At 51.5% G+C, this 15,132-nt stretch overlaps 1 protein-coding gene across 1 annotated transcript in view; it reads left to right on the top strand.

Annotated features, from left to right (window-relative positions):
- The first annotated feature begins 793 nt into the window (after nucleotides 1–793).
- The window catches only part of LOC142031695 (unconventional myosin-X-like), a 95,778-nt gene continuing 81,439 nt past the window's right edge, over nucleotides 794–15,132 (top strand). Inside the window, exon 1 of the mRNA XM_075029389.1 lies at nucleotides 794–869. Coding sequence (XP_074885490.1) covers nucleotides 849–869 — 21 coding nt within the window. The 5' untranslated portion in view covers nucleotides 794–848. The remainder of the gene's footprint in view (nucleotides 870–15,132) is intronic.

The following is a 15,132-nucleotide window of genomic DNA, read 5'->3' as shown; positions in this document are numbered from 1 at the left end:
ATCAAAATGGAAGGACACACTGACAGCGACTCACATATTGGCAAACCTTACCAAAAGGCCCAGATAGTGAAGGCGGCAGGGGCTGGTGGGGGTGGTCATCGCAGGTCAGACAGTGGCCTAGGTGTGGCTCTGTCTTGTGGCAGAGGTTGGACAAGATACTGCCATCTCCCTCAGAACCTTCTCTGTTTCAAGTAGTTAAAAAAGCACATTACTGACAAAAATAACAAAACCCCAAAACTTGTGTGGTTGTTGTCCCACCCCCGTTAGATCTTGTATGTTTCAGAGTAACGAAATGATTTCTTACTGCAAGAAACACACTCACAGTGTGGGCACTCGTGGACTACGATCTGGCCACGCAATTTTTGACAAACTTCACCCAGCCTCTTGCTCTGTGCCAGCTGTTCCAGATCTGAGAGGCATAACTTTGAAGCTCCACCAGGATTCCTGTTAACGGTCTCTCTCACTGTATCACGCTATGACGGCCTGCTGAATGGACCCCAAACCCGAAATGTTTGCTATTCCAGATGACACCAGTTGTCCTTGCAAAGCCAGCACTTGGCTGCTATGGCTGTATAGAGGTGGTCCCCGCTGCCTGTCCGTGGGTGGCACCGGCCGCTCGGGCTCAGCCGGTGCCTCCCGCACCCCAAACCCGGGGGCGGGGCGGAGCCAGGCGGGGCGGGGCGGAGCCAGGCGGGGCGGGGCGGGGCGGGGCTGGGCGGGGCGGGCGCTCCCCGCCGCCGGCGAGGCGGAGCCAGCGCGGCGCGGGGCCGGCGAGTCGCGCCTGCCCGGCCGCGGCGATGCGGCGCTGAGAGCCGGCCGGCAGCGCTCCGTGCGGGGCGAGACCGCCGATGGACGCCTCTCTTCGCCAGGTGGGCAGCGGCAGCGGCGGCGGGGGGGGGACTGCCTGCCCGCCCGCCTGCTCGCTCGTCCCTTCCCGGCCCGGGGTTGGGGGGGAGCCGGGCGGAGGGCGGGCGGCGGGGTCGGGTCCCGGGGTGGGACGAGCATCGGGATGCCGTGCCCAGGCTCGGGGCCGCCGGGCGCTGCCCCGGGAGCGGCGGGGCGCTGCGCTCCCCGCGGGGCTCGCCGCGGCCCCGCTGCCCCCTGGGCTGGGCAGTGCGGGCTGCACTTTTTTGTCGAGCGCTGAGATGCGGCGCCGGGCGGCCCTCGGGAGGAGCGGAACGGGTTACGGGAGCCAGAGCCGGAGCCATGTGCGGTTCCAGCAATTCAGGCTGAGGGCTGCTCGCAGGAGAGGATTTGTCGCATGATAGTCATGGCTGCCCAGAGACGGCTCGCATGCTGCTTTAATCCCCTGGAGCGACTTAAGGGTCCGGAGCCTGCTCCTGCCTGTGCGTGCATGTCACGGCTCGGCTCGCCGCACGTGGCACCGGGCCAGAGCCGAGCCGGTGAGGAGCCGGGAAGCGTGGAACCGGAGGGAGCGTCCGCCTCGGCCCTCTGCCTCCTCGCTGCCCCTGCCCAGTCACCTTCACGCTGGCGGGCAGAACGGGCTCCTCCAGAGCCGGGCTCGTACCTGTTAGACGTGGGTTTACAACAGCCGTGTGGGGCATTGCGCTGCCCGGGGCGGGGAAAGCGATGCGCAGCCTTAATGCGCGTGGCCCGGTGCCGTGCATGCACCAGACCCCCCCCCCAGTTCTCTCTGCCTCTTTCCTTGCCTGAGCACACGCAGGTTTCCAGCCCAGCCTGATGCTGCCTTCGGTCGTGAGGGGCAGGTGGGCGCAAGCAAGGCCGGGGCAGCCCTTGCTGGCCCCGTGGGCGACAGCGGGTGCCCGTGGCACTGGCAGTGGGCACCGCAGGTGCTGTGGGGTGACGGGGCCATCCTGAGGTCTGCCGCTGAGCTCTGAAGGTCTCCTGTTTGGGGCCGGGGTCATCAGAAATCCGCCCCCACTCCGACCCCCTGTTGGTTTCCAGGCCATTAAACCCAGTGTCTGGCCCTTGCTGTGTCCTGGGTGCGGCGGGGGAACCGGCAGCCCCCCCCCGGAGCAGCCCATTTTCTGTGCGCTGGAGCAGCTGGTGGGCTCGGGCCTGCCCCCTCCCTGGTGAAGCACTTTCTTTATCAGAACAGATGTTTTCCCAGATCCGGCCCTGGCGAGGAAGGAGTGGCTGTCCCCGGGGCTGTGTGGCTCGGGCTGCCCCGCGACATGTGCAGCACATCGCCCAGGATCCCTTCAGCCATTAACTGATTAACCTGCTGCTCCTGGAAGCCTGGGCCGCCTGTATCTAATCAGATGGAGGGCAGGGTTTCCCAAAGGGCCATTTCACCAGAAGCCTTTATGCCCACGCCTCTGTCACGAGGCACCTCCTGGCCTCTTGCAACAGGAGTAGCCGCCGAGGAGCTTGAAGCGCCTGATGGGAATGGGAGGCTGGAGAGGGGATGCCCAGAGGTGCATGTCTCGGCAAGTAGCGCCCAACAGAGAACTGCCTGCTTTGTCCAGCTCCGCTTGTCCAGGCGTGATTCTGCTGTCATCTGGGGAAACAAAGATTTCCAGGGAAGGGCTGAGGGGCAGCCCTGAAGCCAGGGACTCTGTAGGAGTCTTACATCTCTTGTAAATCACAGGCTTAAACCCTGGTGAAGCAAGGTGGCCAAGGCTGGAGAGCTGGGACAAGCACACATGGAAAAGCATCAAGCTTTGCTTTGCAGGAAAGGCAGTGGGGGTGGGAGCAGGGGACGTGGCTTCCCTGGAGCGGGAATGTTTGGCATTTGCTGCACCCTGGCCACTCTTCCTCCTTCTCCATGGGGGGTTCTTGGTGGGAGGGCAACGCCTGAGCAGAAGGGAGTTGCTCCACCTCTTACTGCTGCAGCAGAAGCCAAGCTCGTCCCAGGGGATGCATGTCATCCCTTACAATGAATAGCTTAAACCCCAGCATGTTGTTGGTCTTGCCTTAGCAGGCTCCCATGCTGTGCTTGCAGAATTCAGATGCTACACTCAGCGATGTGGTCAGTGTCTGGGGTTAGGGGGGGATGCCGTGGGTCTTCTCAGCTTCCCTGGTGCCTCCCTCTGCATGCTGGAGACCAAAGGAATTCCTATTCTTTGAAGTTTATCTATGATAAGTGGCTTAGTGATGGGTTCAACCTACTTATCGCCCTGGCTCTGCCAAGGGAGAACAGTTTTGGCCAGTTGTGTCCGCTTGATGCTGCTGAAGGGCTTCTCATGTGCCATGCCCTCCTCTGACTGCTGGCCCTGGGGACGGTGTGCTGGCGGGTTGCGTGCTGCCGCTGCTCTTCCCCTGCAGCATCCCAAGCAGGCCAGATTAGAAAGCCTTCATCCTCCGCAAGTGGTACAGCACAAAGATGTGTGCCTCTGCCATCTGAGGTCTGGTGTGCAGCATGGCTCAGGGATGTGACGGATGACGCCTTTGCTCCAGTCGGGTATGAGCAGAGGAGCTGAGATGGTGTGTGCGCTCCGCCGTCTCCTTTCTTGGCGGCTGCAGCGAGTCCTGTGCCCAGACAGGGAGGAGGGGCCCTGGAGGCCAGGGCTGTGGTGCGGTGACGGGTGACGGATGATAGTTTCCCTTCGCGTCTGGAGTGTGGGCAGGATGTGGGGTGACACAGAGGATGTGACTCGCTCTCCCAATTCTCCCCGAGGAGCAGGAATGTCGTGGCCAGGGTTAAAGGAGACACTTCTCCCATCCCGTCCCTCTCTGTTCTGCAGTTGGAGTGACCAGCCCGTATGGCCCCACGGTCAGCCTGCACTGAGCAGCAGCATCCAGTGGAGTCACAGATGCCATTCTCCTTCTGCTCATGTGCCACTGGCCTAGAAATGCTGGCATTTTAAGTGTTAAACAGTTTTTCTCATTGCTCTTTTGGTGAAACGCAATGCTTTTAATCTGTGTGGTAAAATAAATCCCCCAAAGTCCTTAAGCTTTCTGACATAGGAAGAGAAAGGCGGGGGGGTCCTGTGCTCATGTCCTGCATGGCTGTGGTGGTCTGAACTGTCATCCTGACAGCTCGGCCTGGTCTTCACTTACTGTCCCCCATCCTCCCCTGGCTACAGTCCATCTCTTCTTTGTGGCCTGGGACATCTGCCATGGAGGTGGGGAGAGGAGCCACTTCCCCCATGGACACGTGCAGACCAGCAGGGAGTCTCAGGGTCAAGGCCATGGAGGAGTACAAGGGCTACCCGAGTTGCCACCATACATGCATCTGAGCTGCTTGCTTGGTCCCAAACTGAGGTGGGGAGCAAGCAGCTCTGCCAGGTCTGTTCTGCTCTGGCGGCTTTGTCCTGGCTGCTGCGCGCGTGTGCTGACTGCTTGGTGCAACTGGGAAGTGTCTGACTACTCCGCAAAGCCATCAGCTAGTTTGCGGATTGTGACCCTTTGCCGGCCACGTGATACTTAGCTGTACATGCTGTCCTCCAGTGTGGCTCCTTAGTCCTGGTGTAAACGTATGTGTGTAAGCATTCGCAGAGTCCATGGGTGAGGAGAAGAGCTGAAGGGACTTGTTTGCGAATGCGTCTTTGCAGTGTGGAGCCTGATTCCTGCAGCAGGTACAGAACTGGTCTGATTTTTGGTTGCACATGCGATTCTCCCCAGCTTTGAGCTCTTGGTTGAAACTGCCTGGCTGCATCATTCCGAAATCAGTGTCCCCAGGGAGCTCGGCTTGTGCTGGGTGGGGAGGGCTCATACATGGAATACTGGATTGGATTTCTCAACAGCTTGGTTTGCCCTCCCCACACGCCCTGCAGTGGAGAGAAGGTGGAGTTCCTGTGAGAGAGGAGCATGGCTGGATGTCCTGGAGAATCCTTCCAGAGACGCCTGTCTGAGATGAAGGAAATGGTTCAGCTGACTTGGATGACGCTGACCATGAGTGATGTGCTGTCTTTTCAGATAACAGTGAGCTGAGTGCCCGTGTGTTAACAACCCTTGGCTTAGGAAAATGCCGTCTTGGAAAGAAACGGTGGATAGAGTGTCACCTTCAGCAGTGGGGCTGCTCCGTGAAGCACCAGGCCTCTCACCTCCCCTGAGGACCATGTGCTTCACTGACTTTCCCTGATGATCTCCTCTCCGTTTACCAAGAATATTGTGACCTCTTAGAAAACAGGATCTGGAGAGATTGGAAAGAGAAAGAGAAATGCTGTCTGTTACATCCATGCTGCATATATAATGCTCATTGAGTCAATACCAACCAGAGCAAGCCCTCTCTGTTTAAGTAGTCTGTGTAGTTCAGCTAAAGAGAAGCACCACTGTCCTTGAACGTATGCATAGGGCTGGTGTTCCTACGTGCAGGATCCTCCATCCCAGCTGCATCTCCCCAAAGCCATTCAGAGCAATAGAGAGGCAGATGAAGGGCAAAAGGGCTCAGCTGCCCTGGTCTGGAGCAGCAATTGCAGGGAAGAAAGCTCTTCTGCCAAAGGTGATATGAAGAAGTGTCTGGCGGAAGAGAGGGAGTCCTGTTAGCTCCCTCCTTAGGGCATTCATCTGGAGCCAGGCTGTGTGAGCTGCAACCTTGTCAGATCCTATCAGCAGAGCGAGGGTGGGCTGGCGCAGGCGCTGGATGGGAGCCCCCACGTGAAGGGGAGCCGAGTCTCCCTGGGCCAGCCTGCAGCTGCCCCATCGCTGCCTCCAAAACCACCTCGTACTGCTCTGGTTTCACTTCTTGCCTCACTTTTTTTAACATAATAATCGCAAATGTTTCGCAATTTCTTATTTCCCATTTTGCTTTAAGGAAAATGTGCGAGCTATTTAAATGTCATCATTAAGACTGAAACTTCTGTGAGTCTGGGTTTCCTGGTTATCCTCCAGTTACCCTAAGCTCTGCGGTTCTGTCTCCGTGTTTCCATCTGAGCTTACACACAGTTCAGCAGTGCTGTAGAGCCAAGTCCCAGGAAAGACACCTACGGAGGGCCTGTCTGCCATGCACCACTTGGCACAGCGTCCGGGGGACTTTTGGGTCCAGTCATTATAAACACAATAATTATTGTAATAAGTGAACCAGTGGCATGGCCTCTCATAGATAGTGATCCGGTATTTGATGAGAAGGGGGAAATTCGGGTTCGGACCAGGGCTGTGTATTAGTCCTGTTTATTCCTGCTACCTGCGTCTTGAGCCAATGATTAAGATTTGGCTGAATCACACTTTCTGGAAAAGCTTCTTATTTCTGGAGGATCCCCCGCTTTTTGCAGTTTCTTCCAGTGCTTACACAACCTTGCTTTAAAATAAATCCTGCTTCATTTCTCAAGTGTCTGGCAGCTCCATCCATCTTTGGGTCCTACTTTTCTTCTGCTTCATGAGACTTGTTTCATCCCAAATAACTTCTCTGTCTGCAAGAAATTATTCTCTGGCACCGGGTTTCCTCTGGGTTCCTGACAAAGGTGAGACAGCAGGTAGCAGAGCAGTGGTCTCGGTACTGCTGGCAGCGGCATCCTCACAGCAGGGTGTAGTTAGCTGGGCATGCAGGGACCGAGGTGAGGTTTGCAGCCCATGCTGGGCCACATGCTGCTGTGATCCCCCTGCTATCAGTGTCTAGCCTAGATAGGGCAGCCCTAGCTCTGGCAAATCTACATAATGACATTAACATTTTCACAAGTACTTTTGCATTAAAAGCTATCTTTCTGAAGAGCAAAAATGACTGAGTTTTTTCAGTTTTCTCTGAAAGGCTTCTTTCTCACACCTCAAAGCATAAGTAGGCAGTAAACTTCCTTACTCTTGTTTATACATCCCAGACATGCATCAGCTTTTGTTGCAACCAAATGTCCTGGGAGTTCCTGTTCAGTGGTTTGCAATCCTCTTTAGGTCTCTGACTTTCCAGAAGACATTCCTCCGTTTGAAGTGCTCCTTGCATTCCTCTTCCCCTGAAGCTGACCTTTCAGTTTGGCTGTATTTTAATCCCATTTTGTTCAAACAAGTGGGCTGTGGAATCCACATTGCTCTGATGGTCTCATCCTTGTGGGTACATACTGATCTACCAGATGTTGGCATCTGCTAGTACTGTCAGCACTACTTTTGATTTTAGGTCCTTGATGAGAATACAAAATAATACTGACCCTGTCTCTCCAGAGTTTTGTTAGAAACTCCCTCAATTAGTCATGATTTTCCCCATTCATAACAACTATTTTGAGATCCCTTTGCTGCTGTTTGCTCCTCAAGGGCTGACTTTTATCAGAATACTGTGTTCTATATGATCAATGCCATGAGAATCTATTACTGTCCTATTTATCTCTCATGCCTGGATGCAAAGAATGAAGAAGTCTTTTTGACTAGACTTCTTTCCACGTGTTGACTGACATGGGACAATGATTAAAGCTAGAGTATCTTTAAGTTGGAAAAGCTGAAGGCAAAAACTCTGTATTTTCCGTGGGGTTGTCAGACTAAGCAACCTATGGTTACTTGGGATAATCCTGCTATCACCCTTGCTTAGGCTTTGACCCTTCCAGTCTTTTGGAATTTCCTCAACATTTCCAGGCTTATTAAAAATGAGTATCAGCTGGTGAGAAACTTTATTGGACAGATCTCTGGGTGGGAACTCTTGGACCTGTTGATTTTTAAAATGTTTTACGTGTTTTCCATTTACTAATATAGGGGAAAGCATTTCAGCATCTCAGTGTGATGCAAGAGGGGTGCTTTCCAGGAATGTTTATTAAAAACTTCTGCATGTCTCCGTTGTTATTCACAATGCTGCTGTCCCCATCTAGAAATTGGATGCTGCTACTAGCGCACGTCTTTGTCCCCAGTGATTTTAGAAGAGAACACAGTGAAACATGGACTCTACCGTCTTTACCGTTCCCCAACTTCTTACTTGCATGGGCTGTTTCCCCCTTTTCTCCACTTTCACTCTTATTTCAGATTGGCTGACAGTGCATCCCCGCTCAGAGGCACTCGCTTTCTGTGTGGTGTTTGAGGGAAGGACACTGAGGATGATCAAACACCAGGGAAATGTCTCACGTGAAGAGTTTAAAAACCTAAGAATACTTTATTAGTGAAATGACAACTCTGAGAATACTTTATTAGTGAAATGACAAATAGGGGGAGACATGGCAAAAGAGCAGAAAATAATGGATGAGACAGAGAAGGTGGATTGGATTCCGCTGTTCCTCTGCCTCTGACTGTGAGAAAAAGGGATTTTCTGCTTCACAGCGATGGGACAGATTGATTAAAAAGTGTAAGTTTCCATATAACGTGTGAATAGATGGTAGAACTCCACATGGCAGGGAATTATTGAAGTCAAGGATGTGGCAAGATGGCAAGTCCAGGATAAGAAGGGGATCAGGCCCCGTCAGCATGGGTTTATGAAAGGCAGGTCCTGCTCGACCAACCTGATCTCCTTCTATGACCAGGTGACCCGCCTAGTGGATGAGGGAAAGGCTGTGGATGTTATCTACCTTGAGTTCAGCAAGGCCTTTGACACTGTCTCTCATGGCATACTCCTTGAGAAGCTGGCGTCTCATGGCTTGGACAAGTGTGCTCTTCACTGGGTGAAAAACTGGCTGGATGGACGAGCCCAGAGGGTTGTGGTGAATGGGGTTAAATCCGGCTGGCGGCGGGTCACAAGTGGTGTTCCCCAGGGCTCGTTGTTGGGCCCTGTTCTGTTTAATAACTTTATCGATGATCTGGATGAGGGGATCGAGTGCACCCTCAGCAAGTTTGCAGACGACACCAAGTTGGGAGGCAGGGTCGATCTGCTTAAAGGTAGGAAGGCTCTACAGAGAGATCTGGACAGGCTGGATGGATGGGCTGAGGCCAGTTGTATGAAGTTCAAGGCCAAGTGCCGGGTCCTGCACTTTGGTCACAGCAACCCCACGCAGTGCTACAGGCCTGGGGAAGAGGGGCTGGAAAGCTGCCTGGTGGAAAAGGACCTGGGGGTGCTGGTTGACAGCCGGCTGGATATGAGCCAGCAGTGTGCCCAGGTGGCCAAGAAGGCCAACGGCATCCTGGCCTGTATCAGAAATAGTGTGGCCAGCAGGAGCAGGGAGGTGATCGTCCCCTGTACTGGGCACTGGTGAGGCCGCACCTCGAGTGCTGTGCTCAGTTTTGGGCCCCTCACTACAGGAAAGACATGGAGGTGCTGGAGCGTGTCCAGAGAAGAGCAACCAAGTTGGTGGGGGGCCTGGAGCACAAGTCTGATGAGGAGCAGTTGAGGGAACTGGGGTTGTTTAGTCTGGAGAAAAGGAGGCTGAGGGGAGACCTTATCGCTCTCTACAACTACCTGAAAGGAGGTTGTAGTGAGGTGGGTGCCAGTCTCTTCTGTCAGGTGGCTGGAGATAGGACAAGAGGAAATGGCCTCAAGTTGAGGCAAGGGAGAATTAGGCTAGATATTAGGAAAAATTTTTTTACTGAGAGGGTTGTCAGACATTGGAATAGGCTGCCCAGGGAAGTGGTTGAGTCACCATCCCTGGAGGTATTCAAAAAGTGAGTAGACAGGGTACTTCAGGACATGGTTTAGTGGGCATGGTTGATGGTTGGACTCGATGATCTTGAAGGTCTTTTCCAACCTAAATGATTCTATGATTCTAAAAAGGTATTGGACGTAATCCCAAATTATGCATAATAAACACTGAAAAAGAAATACTGTTTCAGGGCTCTCATCTGAGATTTTTACAAAATGCATTGCATTGTGTCTGCTTGGAGGCAGGATGCTGGAGCTGGCGTCTGTGTGATAGACTGCTGTATCCTCGTGGCTTCCTGAGGCCCTGAGCTCTCTTCTGTGGACCTTGAATGCCGCTCAGCTGTCCATCAGCCCAGCTTCAGCCTTGAAGCCATCAGCCAAATTTGAGAGAGGGAAGGAGCTGCAAGAAAGCTGCCTCACTGTATATTTGGTGGCAAGAGGGAGAGGAGACCCAAAGCAATAACCAAGTTGAGGGCAGGGCAGGGATAGCTCTTCACTTTCTCAGTTTGGAGCTGCTAGCTTGTCAGTGGAAGTTTTGCTAGGGCCAGTCTGGGTTTTTGCACAGGCCTTGTTGCCTCCATCCTTTCAGCTACAGAGAAGATGTGGGAAAGCCAGCCTTGCTGTGATGTATCAGGAATGTTCAGAGGCAGGGAATATACATCTGAAGATATCCATGTGAGTAATGTGCTCTAGGGAATGATTTGTTTTAATTCAAGTTTTAGGGGGGGAAGAGCTTATAGAGAAGGCATGGAAGCGGTGCTGGCTTTTATGAACTGAACTTTAGTGTGCATTTTCAGGGCTGGTGAGAAGTTCCCAGGTGGTTGCAAACTCTGTAGGATTGTTGCTTCACCTGAGGGAGGGCAGCGACTCCACTGCCCATGGTAGAATCGTAGGGAGCAGCTCATCTTAAACTGAGCCCAGAGAGAGCTTGCAGTGAAGTCTGGAAGGACGCATCCTCGCCTCCTCTCTGTGCACCTTGTGCTTATGGCAAAGGGCAGCCTTGAGGCATGGGAAAACAGTTGGGGGTTCACTCCCTCCACTCTCATGGTGAAGAGCTGGTGCGGTTGCTGTAGTGGGTAGTTGCTCCTTTGAGAAAAGCAAGAATTACCTTCAAGGACCAGGCATTTCCTGGGGGATATCTGAAGGTGGGACGTGTGCAGGAGAGTGGGGAGAAGAGAAGCTGTACAGCAGCCAAGCTGGGGGAGGAGAGAGGAACAGAGCAGATGGGAGGGGGAGGTGAAAGAGGGGTGGGAAGCAGTGCTGTACATCAGTGACCAGAAGTGACAAACTGCTCTTAGATTAGACGATTTAAAATGCACAAACCTTTTCCTGATACTGCTATTCTGCAGAGCTGCTGGCAGACTGAGGGCTCTGCTCCTTAATTAGTAAGGAATGGGGCTGCTAATTGGCAGAACTAGTCTGAGTCATGGGCTCAGCCTGGGCTGCAGCTCTGGAGCAGCAGGACCCACGACTGCAGCTCTGTGTTCAGCTCCGTGAGCTGTGCTGCCTTGCGGAGGCTGCCTAGGCTCGGTGGGCTACTGTTGGGAACCGTGGGACCTTCCCAGGTGCAATCCAGTCCCTTTCTGCCCTGCAGTGTGTCATCCTTGTGCCTTACAAGAAGTAGACTTCTGTTTCTGTTATCCCTGCCAGTGCTGTTGCAGGTATTGTCCCTCTTCCCAGCTGCTCCGTGTTGGCTGCTGCCAGCTCAGCTGTTGTCTCTCCATTACCTGCGGCCTCCTGGGCTACCTCCTCCCTTCCAGCAGCTGGTCCAGGTTTTGCTGATCAAATATAACCCAGGGACTGGCTGTTTGACTTTATTCCAGCCTGACATCAGAAAAACAGCAAGGTTGCATTCCTTCCCCTATGGGTCTAGGATGTCAGGGACTCCCCCACCCCACCAATCGTGTATCCATTAGCTAAGTCTCTTTATATATGTCCTATCACTTATTCATGATCATCTAGATCAATCTCTTGAAAAGTGCTTTTATTGAAACCCGATCCTGGCTTTGTCTGAGTTGCAAGGGCCTTTCTAGCCCAACCTCTACTGCATGGTTTACAACCACAAAGCCCATTGAGGCTGGGAAGAGAGCTGGCTTAGCACAATGCCACTTCCATGCCTAGGAGCATATGGATCCATCGCCACGAAAAACACGAGGCTTGGATGCCCAATACCCACTGAACAGCCTCATTGTGCCAGGAGGACAAAGGTATGTATATGCACAATACTTGGAGCTGAAAAACTTATAGCACCCACAGAGATTTTTGGCTTGGCCTTAGCGCGCGGGTGTACATTTTTGAGACATCCCTGCCCCTTGCAGAATGACTGCAGCAGTAATGGGGGAGAGTTACCCAAACCAAGGCACTGCCAAGAGCCTTTTGCAGTACTGTGTTTGCAGGTAGATCTGAACGCTGAAAGCCATATTCACTCACAAAGAAAACAGTACAAAAACATCCCTTAATGGAAATAGCGGACAATTGTGTGCATGTTTCATACACTGGAAGGTGTCTTCCAACCAAAAGCACTTTTCTCTCTGAATAACTCCTGGAAAATTGATGCACCCATCCTGGTTGTGGCCTCTGCTGAGCGTGTTAGTCCTGAGAGTTATGGAGGTTTATGCACAAGGAGGAACGGGGCATGTGAGTGCTGTTGGAGAGAGGCAGCACTGCTAACTGTCTCCTCAAATCCTGTACAGCTGGGGCAGCTCGTTCTTGCTTGTGCCTAGGAAGAAGCAGTTTCCAGAAGAGAGAGGACATCCTGGGGGAACATGAAGATTCAAGGGTAGTCCAGACTACACAAATAAGAGAACAGGATATGATGACTTGTTTCTGAGGTGTGGTACAGTTGCAGAGCAGTGGCTTGCTCATGTCAGTCCCCAGATGTGTCTCCTGCTGGGCTGGGATGCTCTGGAGAGGCAAAGACACCTGCAGGTACAGAGTTCTCTCTTGTACTCCGGAGCTTACTTTGCCTTCAGTAGCTGGATAGCTGATGAGAAGGGTGCACCCGCTGGTAGCTACATGCTCTGCTTTAATGCCTGGGTGCTTGCTTCTGCAGTCAGGGTTGTGTGCTCCTTGTCTGCCTTTATGCCCTTTCCCTGGGGTACAGCGCACAAGGTCTCCTTTATCCTTTCCCTGCCGACACAGCATACTGCATCTGCTGAGATGCAGGTACAGGTGTGTGAATGCAAGAGATGGCTCCCTGGTATCAGTTGCTCTAAAAAAGGCACCAAAGGCCAAAGAAATCTGTAGCTTCAATTGATTTCTTGCTATCATGGATACCAGGAAATGTTATTTTTTTTCCAAGTCTAGGACCCCAAAGTGCCAGGTGTTATGTGAACAGAGAAAAATGACATCTTAGAGTTTACTGTCCACGGTGGAAGACATCATGGTGTGGGAGTGAGGCAGTACTGATGAAACACTGCTTTTGGTATGCAAGCAACTTTATTTTCTAAATTATAACCCCATGTTATGGAATCAGTTTTCAGGATTGTGCTTTGCTATGTGCTTTGTGGCAAGGCCAGTTCCTGGACAGATTGTCACTGAGGCCATAGGAATGAGGATGCTGGTCTCTGAGTTCGTTTAACATCCAAGTGACCTACCCTTGATACAGGAACTCTGGTACGTTACAACTTTATTCTTTCTTTCCGTACCTGCTGTTGCTCCACTTAAAAACAAAATACCCCCTCTAATAAACTCCTAGTTAAAAGAAGAATTGGGAGGGGATGAGCTATTCTCATTATATAAGGGGCTCAAGTTAACTATCATCAGTATTCAGCCAGCTTTATTAGGTGGAAAGCAGTTACACAAAGTCATTGTTCTGCTGTTCCTTAGCTGTCTTTTAGGGTGTTCTTTTCAAAGCAGTGATTGCTTGTTGCTTCATTTTGTTAAACAGTTTTGTCTCTGGATGCAGGTGAGCACTTCTATATCCCAGTTTCAAAACTGAGTGGGTTTTTTTACTCTTGTGCTAGGAGAGCGGGGGTTTTTTCCATCATCTGTGTGCCTGTGGGAGCGGGGACCCCCCAGAGCTGGCAGGTCGCTGCTCTGCAGCGCTGGGCTGTGCTCTGTTTTGCTGGCCTTGCTTTTCCCATGGAAGTTCAGCCTTGCTGCCTGGCAGTTCTTGGAAGTTTTCTGCTCAATTTAATCCTTTCAACTGATCAATGAAATGCATGGTATTGGGGGAGAGGGGAGTGATGTGAGGGCAGTCTCTCTGGTGTCACCATCTGTTTCTGTATTTAGTCAAGGCTCCTTGGGGAATTTCATGTTTAGAAAAAAGGGCTGATGGAAGGAGATGCACTAAAACAAACTCAGCCTTTCAGGAAATGGGGGCTATGCTGGGCAGAAGTTACAATAATTATTTGCTCTCTGGTTCCTATTCTGGCTGTCTCAGCATGATGTTCCTTTTGGAAACAACATAAATGGGTGCAGTTATTCTACTGGGCAGAGGCAATTGCTGTTGTAAAAACAGCTACAACATCAAAGTAAACTGAAGTAAGTAGTTCTGGGCAGCTGAAATGCCACAGTGCCTGGGAGTTTCATCGTGTTGCCTTCTACTCCTTAGCAGCACACAGAAGAATCTGCCATAAGTTTGTAGGAAATGGCGCAATATTGTACAAAAGAACTAGGTCTCCTTTTGGAACTATTTGTTACTACTTTTGCATGTGGACTTCTGCTGGGAAAGGCGTCTGGGTCAGTCTGGACTTTCTGATAATTTCTAGGTGTTGAAGATACCAGACGGGTCTTATTGTCCATCTCCCCTCTTCTTTTCCTTTAAATGGTACCTAATAAATAACAGTGTTCACGCCCCTGAGGTGTCTCTTGAGTGTCAGATTGTTGACTGCCTCTATCTCCAAACTAATTTCTGAGCTCAGGGAGTGGAAAGTGTGCGTAACCTGGTCCTCCCGGTCTCCACAGACAGACCATGTAGGGTTCTGTGAGCGTGGCACGCTGCTAATGCTGGGGTGGGTGCATGCTTGTGTGTGTGGGAGGGTGCAGGCCTGGCTCCTGATTAAACTGGGCTTGCGTGCAAGCTCTCATCTATGTGCTTCTGGGTTACTGGTGTGTGAAGGCATTGAAATGCACTGTTGGGAATGACTGTTTACAACAAGTATATTAGAAAAGGCTTTCCTTCAGCCCACTGTTGGGAACTCCAGACACAACTTTGCTGTTTTCTGACTCTTGCTCTATACCATGATGGTAGTAGGAGCCTTTGGTGAAAACAGCATAAAGATGATCTACTAACACATGTTGCTGTTCATATGTTTATGCAGAATAGTCAGAATGTGGTCTGGGAAGTGGATGGTTTCTCAACAGCAATGTCTTGCCCAGGTGCCTCAGAATACTTTGTCTCAAGCATGAAGAGTTTCAGAAAATGTAAGAGGATGTCATGAAGACCTCTTTATAGTTCCTCAAAATCTGTATTCAATGCATTGCTTACCAGCTCCCTGGGATCTTGAAACTTGAATCTGTAACATAAGAAAACATTTCTTTCTGTTGCTATTGCTCACTGGCCATGAAGGTGATCTTCACACACCACACTTGGGTTTAGGTACTGATCAGATGCACTGGTGCTTTTCATTCGCTCGGTGAGGGGAAATTAATCTGCCTGCTGTGGAAACTCTAGAGCAGAACGCAACAGCAAAACTAGAATTATGTAGGCCCTTTTTAATGTCATTAAAACCAGTTCCTTTATTGGGAGGGCTGGAGGTTGGCCAATAGACCTATCTTCTATAATAAGGAAAATCCAGGGTACTAAAGTGTTTAAAGTGACTAAAGTAGTTTAAAAAAACCCACCTAAACTA

The sequence above is a fragment of the Buteo buteo genome, chromosome 5 (assembly GCF_964188355.1).
Source record: "Buteo buteo chromosome 5, bButBut1.hap1.1, whole genome shotgun sequence".
NCBI classification, from domain to species: Eukaryota; Metazoa; Chordata; class Aves; order Accipitriformes; family Accipitridae; genus Buteo; species Buteo buteo.
This window is presented reverse-complemented; position numbering and strand designations above follow the sequence as displayed.